Genomic DNA, 17,880 nt, shown 5'->3' with positions numbered 1-17,880 from the left:
CATTTCATGTGTGAGAGCACTTGCCTGAGGTGCAATTGACGCAAGTACAAGATAATAACAGGGATAGAGAAAAGCCTTTCTTGTAGGTGTCAGTTTATTCAGAGCAATACCCTCGACTGTCAGTTTGTATTTCTATTTCATGTGATACTGACCTCTGTGAGAATTATTGCTGCTCATTGAAAACAACAAAGAAAATAACCTGAGAACCTTTTCAAACAAAAGGGGTCTACACTGAGCAGGTCAATGATGCCCGTCCACTCGACTATAACGAATAGTGATTAGAAATGCTAAAGTCACAGCAAAACTTTGACCTTTTATGTTCCTGTACAGTCCAACGACCTGAAGCGCCAACGACATAATGTAATGCGAGAGTACTCCGTTAATTTCCCTTCTGAACAGGGAAACACAAGCTCAGTGCGCATCTGTCTAACCTCATGGCAGCTTGTGAATTCAAAAGAAAGCCCCAAAATACAGTAGTTTCCAAAAAAAAAACCCTCTCCTCACTGATCGGTGTGAATGCCCCGCCGTCTGAGACATGAAACGCACACCGTGTAAAATTCATACTGGTTTGGTAATATCTCCCGGGAAGGCTGCGGAGAGGATACAATGGAAGCATAAAAATAGCAATGTTGCTATAATCACAGAATTAAATTAGCTTGGGACATAATTACCATGTTTGTTTGTTGTTATGCCTCATACACACATTCATATTTAATACATGGCCCTCACTTGATTTGATAAACAGAACGGGTGGATGCAGAATGTGGTGTGGAATGTAGTAGGTAATTAAATCGCTCATCTCCTATCCTTGTGTGGGTGCTCTCTTGCTAGCCTTACGTCAATCACTGGCATCTACATGCAACACGTCGTCTTGTATTCTTGAGCCTTAGCCGACGTGACACTAATTTATGCACTTAAATGTCACATGGGAGCAGGGGGATTGCAAATGCAAACTAAGTGAGCTGGAATTGTGCATTTGTATTCAGCTCTTTCTTGGATAAGTAAGTTTTATTTCTTGGAGAGTTACTGTATCTCAAGAAGGGAGATTTGTGCGCTGATCAGACTCAGGTATGTGTCTGTGTGTGTCTGTGCTGGGAGAACATTTACACAAGTACAAATCTGAGGTATTTGTAATCGAGCAATTGCATCTCAGGCTACTTTATACTTGTACTCCACTACATTTGTCTCCCCTACATTCGGCTACTTGTTACTTTTCAGATTAAAATACAATATATTGTTAAAGATTAAAGTTGCGGTTCACATTATTTCTGGCTTGAGATCATTAACAAAAAAAGCTGTAACTATGAGTTAATATGTCTGACTTGTTATCAGTTCCTGTTTAAAATATCTAAAACTAGCTCCACCTTGATCACCTACAACAGTAAAATGCGACTTATGCATTGATGCATTATTAACAAAATATATGAATATATACTAATATGTACATCACAGGGGGCATCTTTCTTTTACTGTCGATACTTTAAGCTCTTCTTGCTGATTTCTTGCTGATAACAGTTTTGTAGGATTTTAAATGCAGAGCTTTCAGTTGTAACTGAGTATTTTTGCATTGTTGTATTGCTCTATTACTTAAATCAAGACTCTGAGTAGTTCTTCAACTGTGGTTTACAACACGTACAAAAGAACTCTGAGAGTGACCGTCAGTGTACGCAGGCCTGCAGTACTTTTACCTATTAGTCTTCCAGATATGGATGGTCTCCTCATCCACATTGTTGTGTTTCAGCGCCTGTTCGTCCAGGAAGTCAAAGAAATATTTGACAGCCGGTGGCACCACTGCCCCAGAGCACAGCACGCTGCGGAAGAAGTCATCCACAAACTGCTGCAGTGTTCCCTGAAAGGTGCCACAAATAATGTGAGACAGGGCGCAGACAGAGAGCAGAGTCAGAGATAATCAAAGTCCTGAAACGTAGCTATCTGCACCCAGTGCGAGGGAAGATTGGAAAGGAAAAAGTATTTTAGCATTTTCTACACCTCTCCTGTCCTTACCTTAACCTAACCTTCTAGAAAAGAAAAATTGCTATTTGCCTAAAAGTACCTTAACAAATGACTGATTGAAAAAAATGATTCTGTCTTTGTACCTTGACAGAAAGGAGCCGTGTTAGATAGATCTCTGTAATGGCTTTGGTCATCGACTTGTCCTTTATGCTTCCTCGTTTAGATTTGATCTCATCCAGTTCGTCTGCCGGCCTCACCAAGTGAAACACCTTGTCGTCGTCCAACAGAGCATTTCCTACCAGGGAGAAACAACACTTTTTAAAACTTACTTCTAATAATTCTACTCCTTATTTATTCATGCACACCCTTACAGAAAATATTCAGATGATTAGAAATGGGAGGGTGTTTGTCAACTCAATCTGAATGCAGAGAGAATATCCAAGTAGAAATGCTTAACAATCAGCGATTCTGAATTGCACATAAAAAGGCTGAAAAGATAAAAGTGTGTATTATTTCAGCATAATCTCAAAGAGCGCTATACATAAAACAACATGTATTAGCATGTTAAAAGAGAGCGGGGATGTTGACAAAAGCCCTGGGGAAAAGAAACAAAGGCAAGCATTATATTCTCAAGTACACATCTGAGCTGTGCTAGTTTGGGTTCAACAAGTGTGTTGATGTGCATAAAGAGACACTTACGCTCTTCGTGGTTTTCCTGGTTCTGGTCATAGTTCTGCTGAGTGTGGAGCACTCTGGACAAGACTAACGTAGCGTTGTCTCGCACCTGGAATGCACATACCAGTGTTTTGTTAGACAGAAAAACACAGACAACAATGACTTCACACACCTTGAATTTAACAGGGACTGTGACTGAGGTCAGCAGTCTCTTTTAGCGCCCCAGGACTAATTCATAATCAATTGGATCGAGTGGACAACAGCACTGGGTCTTTATTGGGGTATTTACAGGCCATTTTCTTTGGCGTCAACCCATTATTGACCCCACAAATACTGTGATTAGCACTACTCTGACACAGCCAGTGAATCTATGGCAGCGAGGCCGTCCTCTAAGAGCAACTGCAAGACATTGGCGGGTAGGATGAAAGAAAGAGTGCCACCTTTGATAGAGGGGGATTTAAGTGGCCCGAAAAGCAGGACAAGTAGAGGATATTTGTGAGTGACCTTTATTTTCCAAGGATCAATACAGTTCCAAGAAGATTTAGTGGTGTTCTGTCGCCATTGAGAGCTGACGAGGACGTGACAAATTAAAATCATAGGTCTGTTGCTGAGCTGATACAGGCAAAGAGTGGAGGGAAACGGTTATACACTGCTGTCTTGTATATTTAATTTGGGGACACTAAAAGGTTTACCTTTGTATACATTTTCTTATTTATTTTTTTTGCAAATGCTCCATCTTGTCCACATTACCAAGGATCTACAAGCAGCACTTTTAGTACAAAACGTTTAGCTTTTACACAGTTTCCTAATTATTCAAACTGGCAGCTTCAAACCCAAACACAAACCAGCCATTCCTACACGTTTAAGTTATTTAAAAAGCCGTTTGATGAACTGCAAAAAGACAGGCACATAAAAGGCTTTGAAGGACCACTTCAACAACTTCCAATAATGACCTTGAGTACATGTCATACATTGACATCCTTCCGTGCTGTACTGTATTGTACCGCACACACTTATCACATCCTTTTTGTGTCAAAATAGGGTTTTCAGTCGTTGAATGCCAGTAAAATAATAATAGCTTGTTAGTTGTCTCTTGGTCTGTCTTCAGTTTTTCGCCTTCTGGTCTAATCTTAGATCAAATTTTGGTTTGGTTTCAAATTCAGGTTTTTGGTTAAACGCCTTCCTAAACAAAACTATGGCTGTGACATTCACTTCTCACTGTATAATAAATACCAGTAAATTACCAGTAAAGTGGGATTTTGGACACTTAATCATTGTTGTCATTTTGCGTCTTCACCCACATCTGAAGGGTTGCATGGCTATAATTTCTAAATGTATAAAATGCAACACATTGCATTGTGGGACTGTAAGCAGAGAGCAGTATGCTTGCCATGAAAACTAAATCTTCCCACTCAGAATGTGAACACTACAATTAAATGGGTAAATATAGGGCACTATATTGTAGTGTTATTGTAAAAAGCAAGTTTAAAGTATACTGCCAAATTTTTTTAATGAATGAAGACAAAGATGTTTTTATGCACTATGTAAACATGTCTGTACATTGATTTGACTAGTGGTACTGTAAATAGAATAGAAATGAGACATTTAGCAATTTTGTGAAAATCAAGAGAATCAATAAAAAAAAAATAATTTGGTGGATACTGGTATAATTGAGCCTGAAAATCTGCAGCAGACGTAGATGACACACAAACACGACTGTGACACAAGATGTACAGCTCAGCCTCTGACTGAAATAGCATGAAAATAGGCAACCCCATTCACATCCCCACGCCCACGTACAGTTATTTACTTCCCCCATGCCTCCTCGGATCCTATGCTATTTCCAGTCATCCTTTATGTTGCATCAAGGCATCTCAGTTTCATCAGTACTCACATTATAGTGTGCCAGAGTGTTGATGCGTTTCCACCTGCCCTCTTTTTGGGAAGTCAAGTCCAGATCTGACAAAATCTGCCCTGTTGAGCCGGGACGCCACTCTGTGGTGAAGGCAGGAGGAGAAAGTCAATCAGTTGAAATAATCTCTGCCAGATGGACGTGAACTGCATTTGTATTTGGCAAATTATTTTTTTCAACACTGACTGCATTTATTTCATCATGGGTCCCTGTTACCCTGCACTTATCTTGTGAGAATGTGGTCTTAAATAAATCCATCCTACTGTCTGCCTGGCTCTCCCTCCTGGGGTTTCGTGACACACTTGAGCTGGTTTTGAGTGAAGGACTGACACAACAAAATTTTCTGAATAATTCAAATCTAATTCTAAACTGTGATTTGCACCCCAACATTTTCAATTTAGAAAAATCTGACACCACTGTAGACCTGAGCTCAACACCATCTGTGACATATGATTCATTTACAAGTACCACCAAATAAGGGGGTTATCTTTGTGATTCACCATGAAAGAAGACGGATCTCTGCTTATCTAAAATGTATAAAGGAATGAGATCTACAGCATGCGTGGGAATAAAAATTGCTTTGATGTTGGAAAATGTCTATAGAGCTTTAGCCTTTCAAGTCAGTCCCCAAGGTTTCTGACTACAGTAGTGAGCAAAACTTTGTTTTAGGATGAAGGCTTTCTTCATGCTGCTGACACTGAAAAACTTCTCAGTCTCAATGAAGCATTTTTTATTCCACAAACAGACACAGAAAAAGAAACCTAAAAAATAATCTATTAAATGAAGTTAAAATTAAATAAAAAATCAATTATTTATTTACATAATTACATTCTGATTTAATTATAAATGCATTTCAGTCAGGACTGAAATAGCTTCCCAGTTTTGACATCTTTGCCACTCCCTGTAAGCGTTCCATTATTCATCATTATTAGACGTTTCATGCATCGACTCATCCTCCTCTTAGGTGGCCCTCATTTACTCACCCAGTGTGACACTGTCGACCTTGGGCCTCAGGGAGTATGGCAGGTTCCTGTACACCTGCTCTATGATTTTCTCTTTCACCTGCGAGATGGTGTCACAGTTCAGCACCTTGACGGGCGTCACATCTGGACCCTCGCCGTGCACCAGCACTTGCAAGGTCTAGGGTACACAAACACACACACACACACACACACACACACACACACACACACAACACATATTAATACCACATGGTGATGGCATGTGCAGTTCACATGCACCTACGCACAACAAATGACAAATATGCAGAAATACTAAAACATGGCCAGAGCACCCAGCCACCCACCCACAAACACACACCCACATACACCAAGCTCATCGGGATGTTGTCGCCATAGTAACCGGGTTTCTGTAAGAACACACACACACACACAGACGAACACAAACTGCGGTGACACCTGACAGGACTCCTGTCACCTTGGCCAGCTAATGACCAAGGCTCAGCAGGAGCAAACTCTGACCCACCTCACCTCCCACACTCTGTCAGAAAATAACTAACTGACCACTCAACAGATTCAAACAGAGGGGCAGACAATCCAGTGGCAACAGTAACCTCATGAGCCCATCTGCCTTTGAAGTGAATGAGAAGAGCACGCTGGGAATTAAAGCCAATAGGAAACACTGCCTCTGCCTGTGAAATCTAGCTCATCGTGTTTTTTCTCCCTCTATAATTCAATCACAGAAGGCGATCCATCACGACGGGAGACGTGTAATTCAGGCTAATTTGATAATTGTCCTCGACAACGCCATTACCCATGGGCCTTTTTATTTGTGCTGACTTTAACAGAAAACAGCTGTGTTCACATTAGCTTCCATTATTGAAACACGATACCAAAAGCGAGACACACAGGCTTTTCCTGACTCCCGAAAGCTGCCCAAATGAATCCAGAGCTGGTGCCGGTTGGAAGGTTGAGACGGGGTTGTGTAGGTGGCTTGTACTCTTTACTTGTACCGACTTGTAGTACTTTCACCTAAGCCATGCATTTCACTGCTATATTGGAATGTGTTGCCTGTGTCGTTTTCGAGCTGAGAACATTGACACTGAAAATGGATGTCACACAAAAGCGGGCAGTCGCCTGGGGGGTTTTTGGTGGTTACCATGGCAACTGCACTGTGTGTAAGTGTGTGTCTGTTTGTGTGTGTCTGTTTGTGTGTGTGTGTGTGTGTGTTTGTGCTGCTCACCAGGCACAAAACACCATCCAATCTCAAAGCAGTGTGTGCAATTTTTCTGACTGTGGAGTTTTTATGTACGAGTATTTGTGTGCAGTTTGTTTGTGTGTGTGTGTGTGTCAGTGTCTGTCCCTACCAGGACTGAGTACTCTACGTCGTCGCCCAACAAGCCTGTGTCGTTGAGGGTGTACTTGGCTTTCTTCACTCTGGCGTCCACGGGCCCTTTCTCGATCTGGTGCTTGATGGCTCGGAACAGTTTGTACAAGGGCTCGCCTGCAGAGTCCTGGCGCGCACACACACACACACACACACACACACACACACACACACACACACACACACACACACACACACACACACACACACACACACACACACACACACACACAAACACAAACACACACACAAACACACACAGATTTAAAAGTTGCAGCAGATGTTGTCAAGAAGCTAATTGTCGTGATTAGCAGTTTGGAAGACGGATAAATGCAGATTATCGATACCGAGAACTAATAAAAGAAATGGAGAAATCCATAAACCGAGCCTGTGGTATAAAGCTGTAGCATGTCATAACATTCATTCACTGCTGAATTAATTAGACCATTTGGAAATTATACATGTCAGGACTACCTTAGACTAATTATAAAAAAATATAATTATCATTAGGGCTGCAACAAACAATCCAAAACTTAAAGCAGTTTCCTATCCAACCAGCATAGCAAAATCCAAAGATATTCAATTTATTATAATACAGTGCATAGAAAAACAGCAGAATTATCAGATTTGACAAGCTGGTACCATCAAATGCTTGGCATTTGTGCTTGGAAAATGACTTAAACAATCAATTACATAATGCATTTTCTACTAATTATCAACTAATCTTTGAGGCCCATGTCAGCATATTACATTTCATACACTATAACTGACACAAAACCTCATGTTACCTTCAAAAACTGGTAAAGGCAGATTGACATCCAGTTGCACAGCATCCTTTCAACAACTGTCTCCGACCTGGAAAACACATGATGAGCAGTTTTTAAAGTCACTGTCAGAGTAAGTGAATAATTTTGGAGCATTAATCCTGTATGTTAATGAGTAGTGCAGACATAACATTTGATTAGCAAATCCAAGAAGAAAATGTGACATGTTTAATTAGCATTTTCATATCATGCCACTTAAATTCAGAAAGTATCAGCCAAAAAATTTGTAGACCATTTTCATTGTGTCCGCTTAAAAATTTGAGACATGACTTTCTTACGACAGCTCTTCATCAACGTATCAACAAGGGAAATTTCTGCACAGCTTGTCAATGTCATGATATTTTAATTCAAAACTCATGTCAGTGGTCACTTGACGGATCGCCCATCCTAATGACAGATATCCACTGGTGGCGCCTATTGTTAGCTGTTAGCATGCCTAATTAGATGTCTTGTATATAAGGGGTCCTGTGTTGGCCCAATGGCCTAATCAGCATAATGAGGCTCTCCATTGGGGGATAATTAAGATGTGTACTTGCATAAAAGCCAGTCACAGCATGCCGAGGCACAACAGACAGTTCAGATCACATAACCCCCCTCCCAGCAGTGATGAGCGACTGTACTGTCAGACAAGTTGGTCCTGCTGAGGGAGGGGAGGCAGCCGTCAGTGGATGATTTGACCTTGGCATGATCACTACAGCTAAGATAAGAGTAAAGAACAAAGAGCACTAAAACTAGAGATTCTTTTCTTCAGGCTATTTACTTCAATCAAATTAGTCAGCTGAATGTTTACAGACTCTGATACAACAAAGAAATTATGAGATACTGCCAAGAGAGAAAATACTGGGCAATTAATATTCGGTAATATCAGAGGAAGACATCCACAGTATTGGCAAGTTGCTAAAATAACCGCGTTATGATTCATGCCAAACACAATATTATTTGCAAAAATTTTTTACAAGATGCATAGCAATTTTTTTTAACATAATAACTAATCTCTCCTCTTGGCGAGAAGGGCTATTAAAATAGAATCTGATCTGAGACATGTTAAATGTTGGCTCAAGTGCCGCAGGTGATAGTTTAGTTGATGAACGTCATTCAGATTGAATTGAATGTTGAATTCCCCATCTTGTGGGATGATGCCATAAAGCAACTCCCAGGAAGCCAATATAATTTGACTTGTGTATTCAATCAAACACATTATGGGCCAAAAGTAATTTTTTTGCTGATGTCCCATTGGTCAAGAGTTATGAGATAAGATAATGAAGAGGATGATGAAGGGGAACAGCAGAAGAAAAATCATCCAGCCCGTTGTGGTTGGACTCCAAGGAGGAAAAAAAAAACAGAAGGAGAAACAGAAGGAGGAGGACTGGAATAGATCAAGCAGTCGTCTGGCTCTTGATAGTGAACCACAGTATTCAGTGCAAAATTCAACAGAAAACATGGCAATAGAATGAAACAGTCCACCACAGCTTGAACTGAATCCCAGTTCTCCTAAACTGGCTGATAATATCAGCGCCAGCATTTAGACACAGGATGATTCTGATTATAGAGCTGAGAAATAAGGACGTCTCTCAAATCTCAGGGCTGTAGACGCTAAACAAGAGTAATAATCTAAACCCATGTTAGCATCTCTGTGAGGATGTGCTAAAGCAGTGCTCTGAGCTAAATGTCAATGTTATTATGCTTACGACACTCACAATATAAATGTTAACACAAATGAAGGTATAATGTTCACCTTGGTCAATATCTGAGTTTAGTGTGTTAGCATTTTAACATTTGCTAATTAGCATTAAACACAAAATATAACAGAGGGTAATGGGAATGTCATTAGTTTTGCAGGTATTTGGCAGTAAACAAAATTAGTGGGCAAATTGAAAAGTTGACCCGACAGTGGCACTAGATAAGATAAGCCTGGGGAACATGAACCTCTGTTCATAATCTCATGTCAATCCATCCTATAGTTGTCAAGACTCAGAGCCACAAATGTCAACCTCACCATGGCACTGGAGGTAAAAATCAGCAGATCACCAAAATGATTAGGATTCATTCTCTGTGCAACAGGAATGTCTGTACAAAATTTAGTGCCATCCCATCTTGTAGACGTTGAGATATTTCAATGCATGTGTGAAAACCGACCTGCTGGTGGCGCTAAATGAAACGTCGGGGGATCACCAATGTGAACACAAATGTCTCTACAAAATTGTATCTGCTAGCATGGCTTAAAAGCATCCAAGTTATGCTATGAACTTGGTACCGATATATTCGCTGTGACTGCACCAGTATCTACTGAGCAGCGGCGCTTAGTCGGTGCTCGCTCACCTGCGCAGCATGAGTTTGGGGTTCTTGCTGTTGACATATTCCTCCATCAGCTCCAGCAGCAGTGTTCTCATAATGTCGGTGTAGTATTCCAGTTTCCCATGAAGAGCCACCGTCAGCAAGGAGGCAAAGTACACCTTGGCTCTGGCGTTGAAGTCATGACTGCGCTCCAGAGTACGGATAAACTACAAACAATACACACGCACACACGCACACACGCACACACACACACACACACACACACACACACACACACACAGAAATAGGCAAATGACGAGCGAAATTAATTATCCCGATGAAGCCTGCGCACACAGAAACAAATCTAACATGATATGCTATTAAATAATCGAGAGACTAATGCTAGTGAAAACAATAATTATCAAGGTAAATTTAGTTCTGCCCTGTAAAATGTTGTGGCGTAGAAAAGATACCAATTAGTGGAAGAGGAATCACCCACACATATGCAGTTTACACCTCAGAGGCCATTTCTGTGCCAGCAATATTGTATTATTAGGAATCTTCACACGTCTCCCTCTGCTATGTCTTCTGCTTCTCACTTCTACAACTGTAGCCTACTCCACTAACTAAAACATTACAGAACCCCTCAAGGGAGGACACCCTGAATTTAAAATAAATATAAAGGACCTTAAAGTATTATTGACTGGGGTTATGGCAGATTTTGAAAGCTTGCAGAGATGCAGGGCCGTGTGCACTATCGATATAGTGGGCGGTAAACTCATACTTGTGACTGTTAAATAAAAGCTTACCTAAGTAACTAAGGATAAAGCTGGGGTGATTTTACCTTTTTACTGCTACCTGAAAACTAACAGTGAATTTATCCCGCTGCATTTTAGGAGGATTGCCTGTGTACCTACAGCCTTATGGCTCCAGGCCATAAAACTCCACTGTCGTCCCAGCACATAAAAGAGCCATATTGATGAATTGACACAGTCCTTCATTACAATGGACAAGGTTAGTTTAGTTTATTCAGATATAACTCTACAAAGGCATTTTCGATTTCTGAGTAGCTCTAAATCAGTGAGACATTACTGCTCACACTCAAGGACGACAAGTTTACGTTGCTAATTTGGTGAGATGAGAGGATTTTTGTTAAAAATACTTTTAAAATGATTGTATACTGTTTGCTAGAAACTGAACAAATACAGGTCATTATATATATAAATTTAGACTGATTGATGTTTCATAAGAGTCCTCAGCCCTGCTATCAATAGCTGTTCGGCTAGTTGAACACAGCAGTGCTTTGAACTACATGCTAATATCAACATGCTAACATGCTCAGAATTACAATATTAACATGTTGATGTTTTGCAGGTATAATGTTTACCATATTCTTCATCTAAGTTCAAAGTGTTAGCATGCTAATATTTGCTAATAAGCACTAATTACAAAATACAGCTGATGGGAATATCAATAGTTTTACAAGTGGGCTATTTGGTCATGAATCAAAAATTTTGAACTGATTATGGCACTACAGGAAAAGTCAGAGGCTCACCAAAGTTTTTATAAATTGTCTTGTGGAACAAATTAATGTATAAAAAATGTGCAAAAAAGGTTTAACATCAGTTAATAAAGGGTCAATAACAATATAATGATTAGGAACTCTTTGTTTAAAACAGGTATAGCAGAGAATGGGAGAGTTCACTGTACAGGTAAGTTTTAATTCTCAGTTTTGCAACACAAATAAAGACTCACCCCCTTATTTGCTGAGGGAGCTGAAAACCAGGTATATTTAAAAATTATTTTTATGTTTGCACCTAAATTGAAAAAAATGCTCTCAGTTGGAGGTAAATAGTGTGATTAAATAAGTTGTTTTTCCTTTAATAAATCAGGTGCAAGGAGTTATAATAAACCCAGCCTTCCTTCAACCCTGGTGTCGTAGCAATCCATCCAACACTTGTCGATATTTCACTCAGAAGCACAAATGTCAGCCTGTTGGTGGTTGCTGAGATATTTCAGTGCAGACCAAAGTGATGGACTGACCAACACTGACATTCCTTGAGCTATGCTGGGAATGTGGCTAAAAAGAAAATTATGAAAACCCTCCATCTGTCACTTTGTGAAGCTCTAATGCTGCACACTCTTACAACACAGCTGTAACATAATGTGAGTGTGGACATTATCAGACCACAGATGATCATTACGTGATACATATCTGCTATGTGAAGTATAATTACATTAATGAGGAAGGTCTTGGAGTTCAGGAGGTTGGAAAATTGGTTGAGCGCCTGGGTCACAGTGGCCCTTCGAGCCTCTGGGATGTCTAGTTTCCCCGTGATCATCACATCATTGGCACCATCCTTAGAGGGCAGGAAGAAGACACGGTCTGTGTAGGTCTTGTAGTCCAGGAAGGGGATTCGTCCCTCGCTCTGTTCGTTGGTGTGGTCCTCCATCTCGATCATCAAGTCTACGAGACAGAAACATGAATATAGCTCCTGGTTCCTTTTAAATAAGCAGCTTTCGTCATTTGTGCATTGCTCATCCGTCTCAATCACTGTGTCACAGAGGGGTGAGCAATTCACGGGAAAATAATTTCAGCGTTGAAAGATTGTTTTCTATATATACTGTTAGTGTAAAACTCCTCACAATGATAACATGCTGTTAAGCTGGAGGATTTATTTAATTCACCGTAGTACCATGCATCAAAGTAATGTAATCAGAGTTATGAAGCACTTCATTACCATATAGCTTCTGAGAGACATGGATCCTTTGAGGGGCATTAGCAATACTGCCGAGCTTTAGCGCATTTTCACTGTTTGTACCTGTGAATTCTTTCTTGCAGCGGTCTCGAACGCTCTCCTCCAGATTCTCGAGCTGGTGTTTCACCTTCTCATACTCCCTCTCTGCCTGTTGACTCTTTCTCCTGACGAGACAAACAGATCGGCAAACACAACACAAGTTTCATGAAAGCAAAAGTTTGTGGAGAGGCTTTTAACCTAAAAGAAAAGAAAAAAAAATCATTTCATAGATGTAATTGTTGTTCAATGATTACACGCTGTAATTTAGGGAGGATAATTGGCACATTTGGTTGATAACTTACACAGTGTTTTCTCTAAGTTTAACAAAAATATCTGATTACTGCAGCTATTATTCTGCCACTGTGGGTGTGCTGTTCCTGATGTGGGTGTTTTATGAATATTTAGCTGAAATGTTCTAGTTTAACAAATGCATGACTGCCTATAACAGACATATAGGGCTATAACAGATTATTATTTCTAGACTGTCTTAAAATTAAAAGTATTTGAGAGTTGGGTGGAATAAAATGTTTTTTTTTTTTTAAAGCTTTTAAAGCCCCGCCCCCTGACATGAATATGCACCACTGACCCAGGGGACTTCAATCTTTATTTGTCAGGTGTAAACTGTCATTTTTGTTTCATTAATAACCTCTCTGTTTAATCACCACATTAGATGATGCACACCAAATAATGAAGAGCGAGCTATTATATCAGCCCTGCAGCAATTCAAATCAGCAAGACTTTGCTGAACCGAAGACTTTAATGATCTGAAGTAACATTACGTAACAAAGAATCATCTGTAGGTCACAGCTTATAGATGATACACAGACATCAAACCGCAGCTCATGTTTTAGTTGGTTAGCACTGGCTGTCCTGATTCTGCTGCTGTGGATCAAAGTTGTGAATCCATCTTTGAAATAGATGCCAAAGTCTAGATTCATGAATATATAATAAAACAAAAGCCACAGAGCAGTTAAAGAAACTAACCGCAGTCAAAGCTAAAGCTAATTACAGCTAGCAGTGCTTTACTACCAGTAAGGTGAATAAGCATGCTAAATTGCGTAAAATAGTTTTTTAATGACTTTTCTGTGGGACTTTGCTTCATTTTAACTCAAGTCTTCCATTTAGTGTCCCGGACACACCAGGTTTTTTAACCTCTCAAAAACGTACTTAACATTGTTTTATCAGCCTAGTACTGACGACATGCTTCAGATGTCTGCTACAGAAAATGATTACATTACTTCAATTTTTGGGATTAAAGAACACAAGCTGTAAAACAGTACAATGGATTTTTTTTTTTGGTGTCTAATTGGTACATTTTATGCAGCACTTCTCCTTCCAAATCCCCAATGAGTCTATTTGAATTTCTGTTATCTGAGTTTTCTAAAAGTTTGTCCATTAGAGATCAAACAGGGAGTTCTTGTTCTTGTCTTCTCTGGGATCTAATTGACCACAAACATACTGCAAGTACAGTTCTCTTCATCAAATGTACAAGCCCAGTTTGTGGAAATTTTTTTCTACATGTTGGGTTTTAAAAAGGTCGAGGAAGAAAAAGGGAGAAAAAAGAAATTTGAGCAAAAAAATTGATTGATTTTGCAATTATTGTAATTTTTTATACATACAGGAGCTGAGTCTAGTAAAGCCAATTGCTACAGTAAGGTAACTGTAGGTGTGTTTTTTTCTCAACAACACACAAACATAGCCTCTCCTGCAAGAAAAAGTGCTGAAAACGATAACAGTAAAAAAGTCCTAAACAACACCAATAGTGATTATAGAGTACTATGTGACATTTAACTGTCTTTGGGGCAACAAGTGGAGACGATACACATTTCTGTAGATTCTATAACTTTAGAAGCTCATTTTATTGTAGTGTATGTGAAGTTAACCTAAAATTGCTTGACTTACCTGTAGCAGTAGACAGAGATAGCGATGATCAGCAGCATGGGCACAATAACAGCAGGGATGATGATGTACAGAGACGAGTCATTCTTATTCTCGTATTGCACCAAGCCGACCAACCACTCCCCTTTCCCAAACTTGATCTGTGGAGAAATACAGAGAGGGAATCTTATTATCTGCACAAGCTCTCCACATTTTAGCCAGACAGTAATTCAGGTATGTGTCGATGGTAAAGCTTCGACAGTGTTGGAGAGGAAACGGGGGACTGAGGAGAATCTGCATAATTGCCTGCAGTTCTGCTAAAACAGCTGCAGGACCTTTCAGTATTTTTAAAGTGCTGGGGCTAGGTTCAAGTTGGAGGGCCTACATTAACTGAGCAAATGCATAAGTGTATTCAGTTTGCCCTTCATAATCAAGGTTTTTCTATGTAGGTGCAGTTTGAACTATTGATAGGGCTGTGGTGTCACTTCTTTATGCAGCACACAGCCACAGGAATAAAACAATAGCTCATATAGAGGAATTACCCAGAGAAGAGGTTACAGTATTCATCAAAATCATGGCTCAGCTTTAATTAAATATAATTATAAGAGCCTGTAGCTACATGAAAATTGTTAAACCGGTGAAAAAATGGGGTCTCATAGTACAGAGGACACGCCTTGAGAAATACAATAAAGATTTATGATGCATGCACACTCTCATCTTTAAGTCTGTGTACGTGTCTACAGTGGTGGAGAGTAACTCACAATTACTTTACTAACATGCTCATTTAAGTCAATTTTACTTTACTTGAGTATTTTCTTTTAATACCACTCCTTATATACTTTTACTTTATTACATTTCAGAGTATAATATATTAAATATTATACTTTTTACTGCACCACATTTATCTGACACCTTTATTGACTAATTACTTTATAAATGAAGATTTCAAGGGCTCATAAAATATGATGCTTTAATATAGATTAAACTACCCAACAGTAATGTATATACAAGAGACAGACAAGTAATTGGCAACTACTTTGTTAATCATTTAAGTCAACATTTCACGGTTCCAGCTTCTCCAATGTGAGGATTTGCTGCTCTTCCTTCCTATAATAAAGGAGGAGGAGAAAGGAGAAATGCCCATCACAATTACTCTGGGTAATTGTGATGGACATTTCTCACTATTTTCTTAATTTTCATAAACCCAAAAATCTATGGAAAATTGGCTTCATCTCAGCCAGCTACAACAGTAAAATGCTGCTTACATATTAATCCTTGTGTAATAACTCTGATGATATAATATATAATAATATATATATATTTTCAGCATTATGTACTTTTAATACTTTAGGTATATCTTCCTGATTATATTTACATATTTATTGCTTAAGTAACATTTTGAAAGCAGGACATTTACTCATAAAGGAGTATTTCTGCAGCGTGTTATTAATATCTTTACTATGGTAAATGATGTAAGTACTTCCTCCACCACTGCGTGTTTTGTCTCTCTGTGTCTGATCTGACCGTTAGATCCAGCAGCTCGGGCCGGGTGTCTCGGCGGTGCCGTCTGGAGCGGGCGCGGGGCGGGGTGGGCGGTGGGTCCAGGAACAGCTTGTCGTCCTGAAGCGTGTTGACCAGACAGGAAACATCGCCCACAAACGCTTGAGCCTCTTTGGCCGTCATAGCTTTGGAGAATCCTCGACCCTGCAGGGGAAGAGCAACTGCAATGCTCAAAGAGTCGTGACTGAACAACATGGAGGCGGGGGGATTAATTACTGCGTTTATAAACCATCAAGCATCATATGTTAAGTATTAAAAACATTATTGTAAGCATTTTCATTTGTAATGGGTGGAAAGTTTAGAACAGCGCTTTACTGTTCCACCATGAGTGCCAAAATTAATTAGAAAGATTAAGATTATAGTCGTTGTAAGCACATTTCTAAGTAGTTTCTTGCTTAAGACACTTTAGGCACAGCTCCAGTCAATCCCACAGCCCTGGCATTGCTGCAGTATACACTTTGAGATTCTACAGCACACTTCTATATCTACAGACATGCTTTCAATTATTCTAATGCAGTCTGGAATATAAGAAAGGTGAAATTAGCTTAAGTAAACCAGTAGCGGAGTAATTGAAAAGGCCTCAGACCTTTTCCCTTCCCAGCTAATTTACCTAAAGTGTGTTTACCCAAAGAAACTTAAAGAGAAAATACTGTGCAGCCTTAAAGCCGACATAAAGCAGGTAACAGGCTATTGGAAGGAATCTGAACCATTCTGATAATCAATTAATTGGTTACATCAAAGCTCGAAGAAAAAAATGCCTCATGTTCCCCAGATTCAGCTTCTCACTTATGATGATTTGCTGTTTGTTTTTTGTGGCTTATGTGATAATAAACTGAATATCTGGTGGATTTGGAGTGTCTGTCAGACAAAACAAGCAAAATTACATCACCTAGGAAAGTATTATAGGCATTTGTCTCTACTCTGAAATTTTATAGACCAAAATGATCAAATAAATGATCTGCAAATAATGGATGATGAAATAAGTGTTAGTTTAGATGAGTCAAAAACAATTAAAAAGGCGTGTGAAAAGTTATATAAGCCTTTATAATTTCCACTTAACGTCAAATAATTTGGTGAATTAGGAGAAAGGCCTGTTTTTCCTCTATCTCTAATCAGCTGATAAAATAAATTAAAACTTAACTGATTGTCCTCTTCTGTTTATTTTTGACTATCTATTCTATTTATAATAAGGATGCGTAGTAACTTAGTCTTGTGTTTTTGTAATTTATATTCAACGTATACTTAGAGCAGCTGCTCCCAACCATTTTGGCTATGTTTACTTAAAATGCCTCATCACTGTGAACCAAAAAAAGAGATTCTTTGTTACTGGATTGCTGTATTTGAAAAGTTTTGAGTCTTGAAGAGGTGAAATTATGCAGCAATCCAAGTTACATTTTAGAAGAAAAAAGAAAAAAGAAAAAAAAAACAACTGAATTTTGCATCTCAGAAATGTGTCTTACTCTATTGATCACCTCTTGACCCGACCCCTGTTTTAGAGAAATGGATATTTACATTACAAGCATTATTTTTTATCTGATTACGAGATTTAAAACAAATAAATGTTTGCTAATTGCGACTTGGAATATACATTTGCCTCGGTTCATTTGACTTCCAAAACAATCACACCAGCTAAAATAATAAATGTGCTGCTATTTGCATA

General features: G+C 39.2%; 1 protein-coding gene across 1 annotated transcript in view; it reads right to left on the bottom strand.

Moving 5' to 3' along the window:
* The window catches only part of plxnb2b (plexin b2b), a 126,518-nt gene that overhangs the window by 5,551 nt on the left and 103,087 nt on the right, over positions 1-17,880 (bottom strand). The window contains exons 21-32 of the mRNA XM_056387729.1: positions 16,185-16,364; positions 14,685-14,821; positions 12,807-12,907; positions 12,222-12,451; positions 10,030-10,211; positions 7,675-7,741; positions 6,867-7,013; positions 5,524-5,680; positions 4,523-4,623; positions 2,653-2,737; positions 2,097-2,248; positions 1,689-1,849 (exon numbers count right to left, since the gene is read on the bottom strand). Coding sequence (XP_056243704.1) covers positions 1,689-1,849; positions 2,097-2,248; positions 2,653-2,737; positions 4,523-4,623; positions 5,524-5,680; positions 6,867-7,013; positions 7,675-7,741; positions 10,030-10,211; positions 12,222-12,451; positions 12,807-12,907; positions 14,685-14,821; positions 16,185-16,364 — 1,700 coding nt within the window. The remainder of the gene's footprint in view (positions 1-1,688; positions 1,850-2,096; positions 2,249-2,652; positions 2,738-4,522; positions 4,624-5,523; positions 5,681-6,866; positions 7,014-7,674; positions 7,742-10,029; positions 10,212-12,221; positions 12,452-12,806; positions 12,908-14,684; positions 14,822-16,184; positions 16,365-17,880) is intronic.

The sequence above is a fragment of the Seriola aureovittata genome, chromosome 10 (assembly GCF_021018895.1).
Source record: "Seriola aureovittata isolate HTS-2021-v1 ecotype China chromosome 10, ASM2101889v1, whole genome shotgun sequence".
Taxonomy (NCBI): Eukaryota; Metazoa; Chordata; class Actinopteri; order Carangiformes; family Carangidae; genus Seriola; species Seriola aureovittata.
The sequence above is the reverse complement of the archived record's forward strand: the minus strand, read 5'-3'. Positions and strand labels throughout refer to the sequence as shown.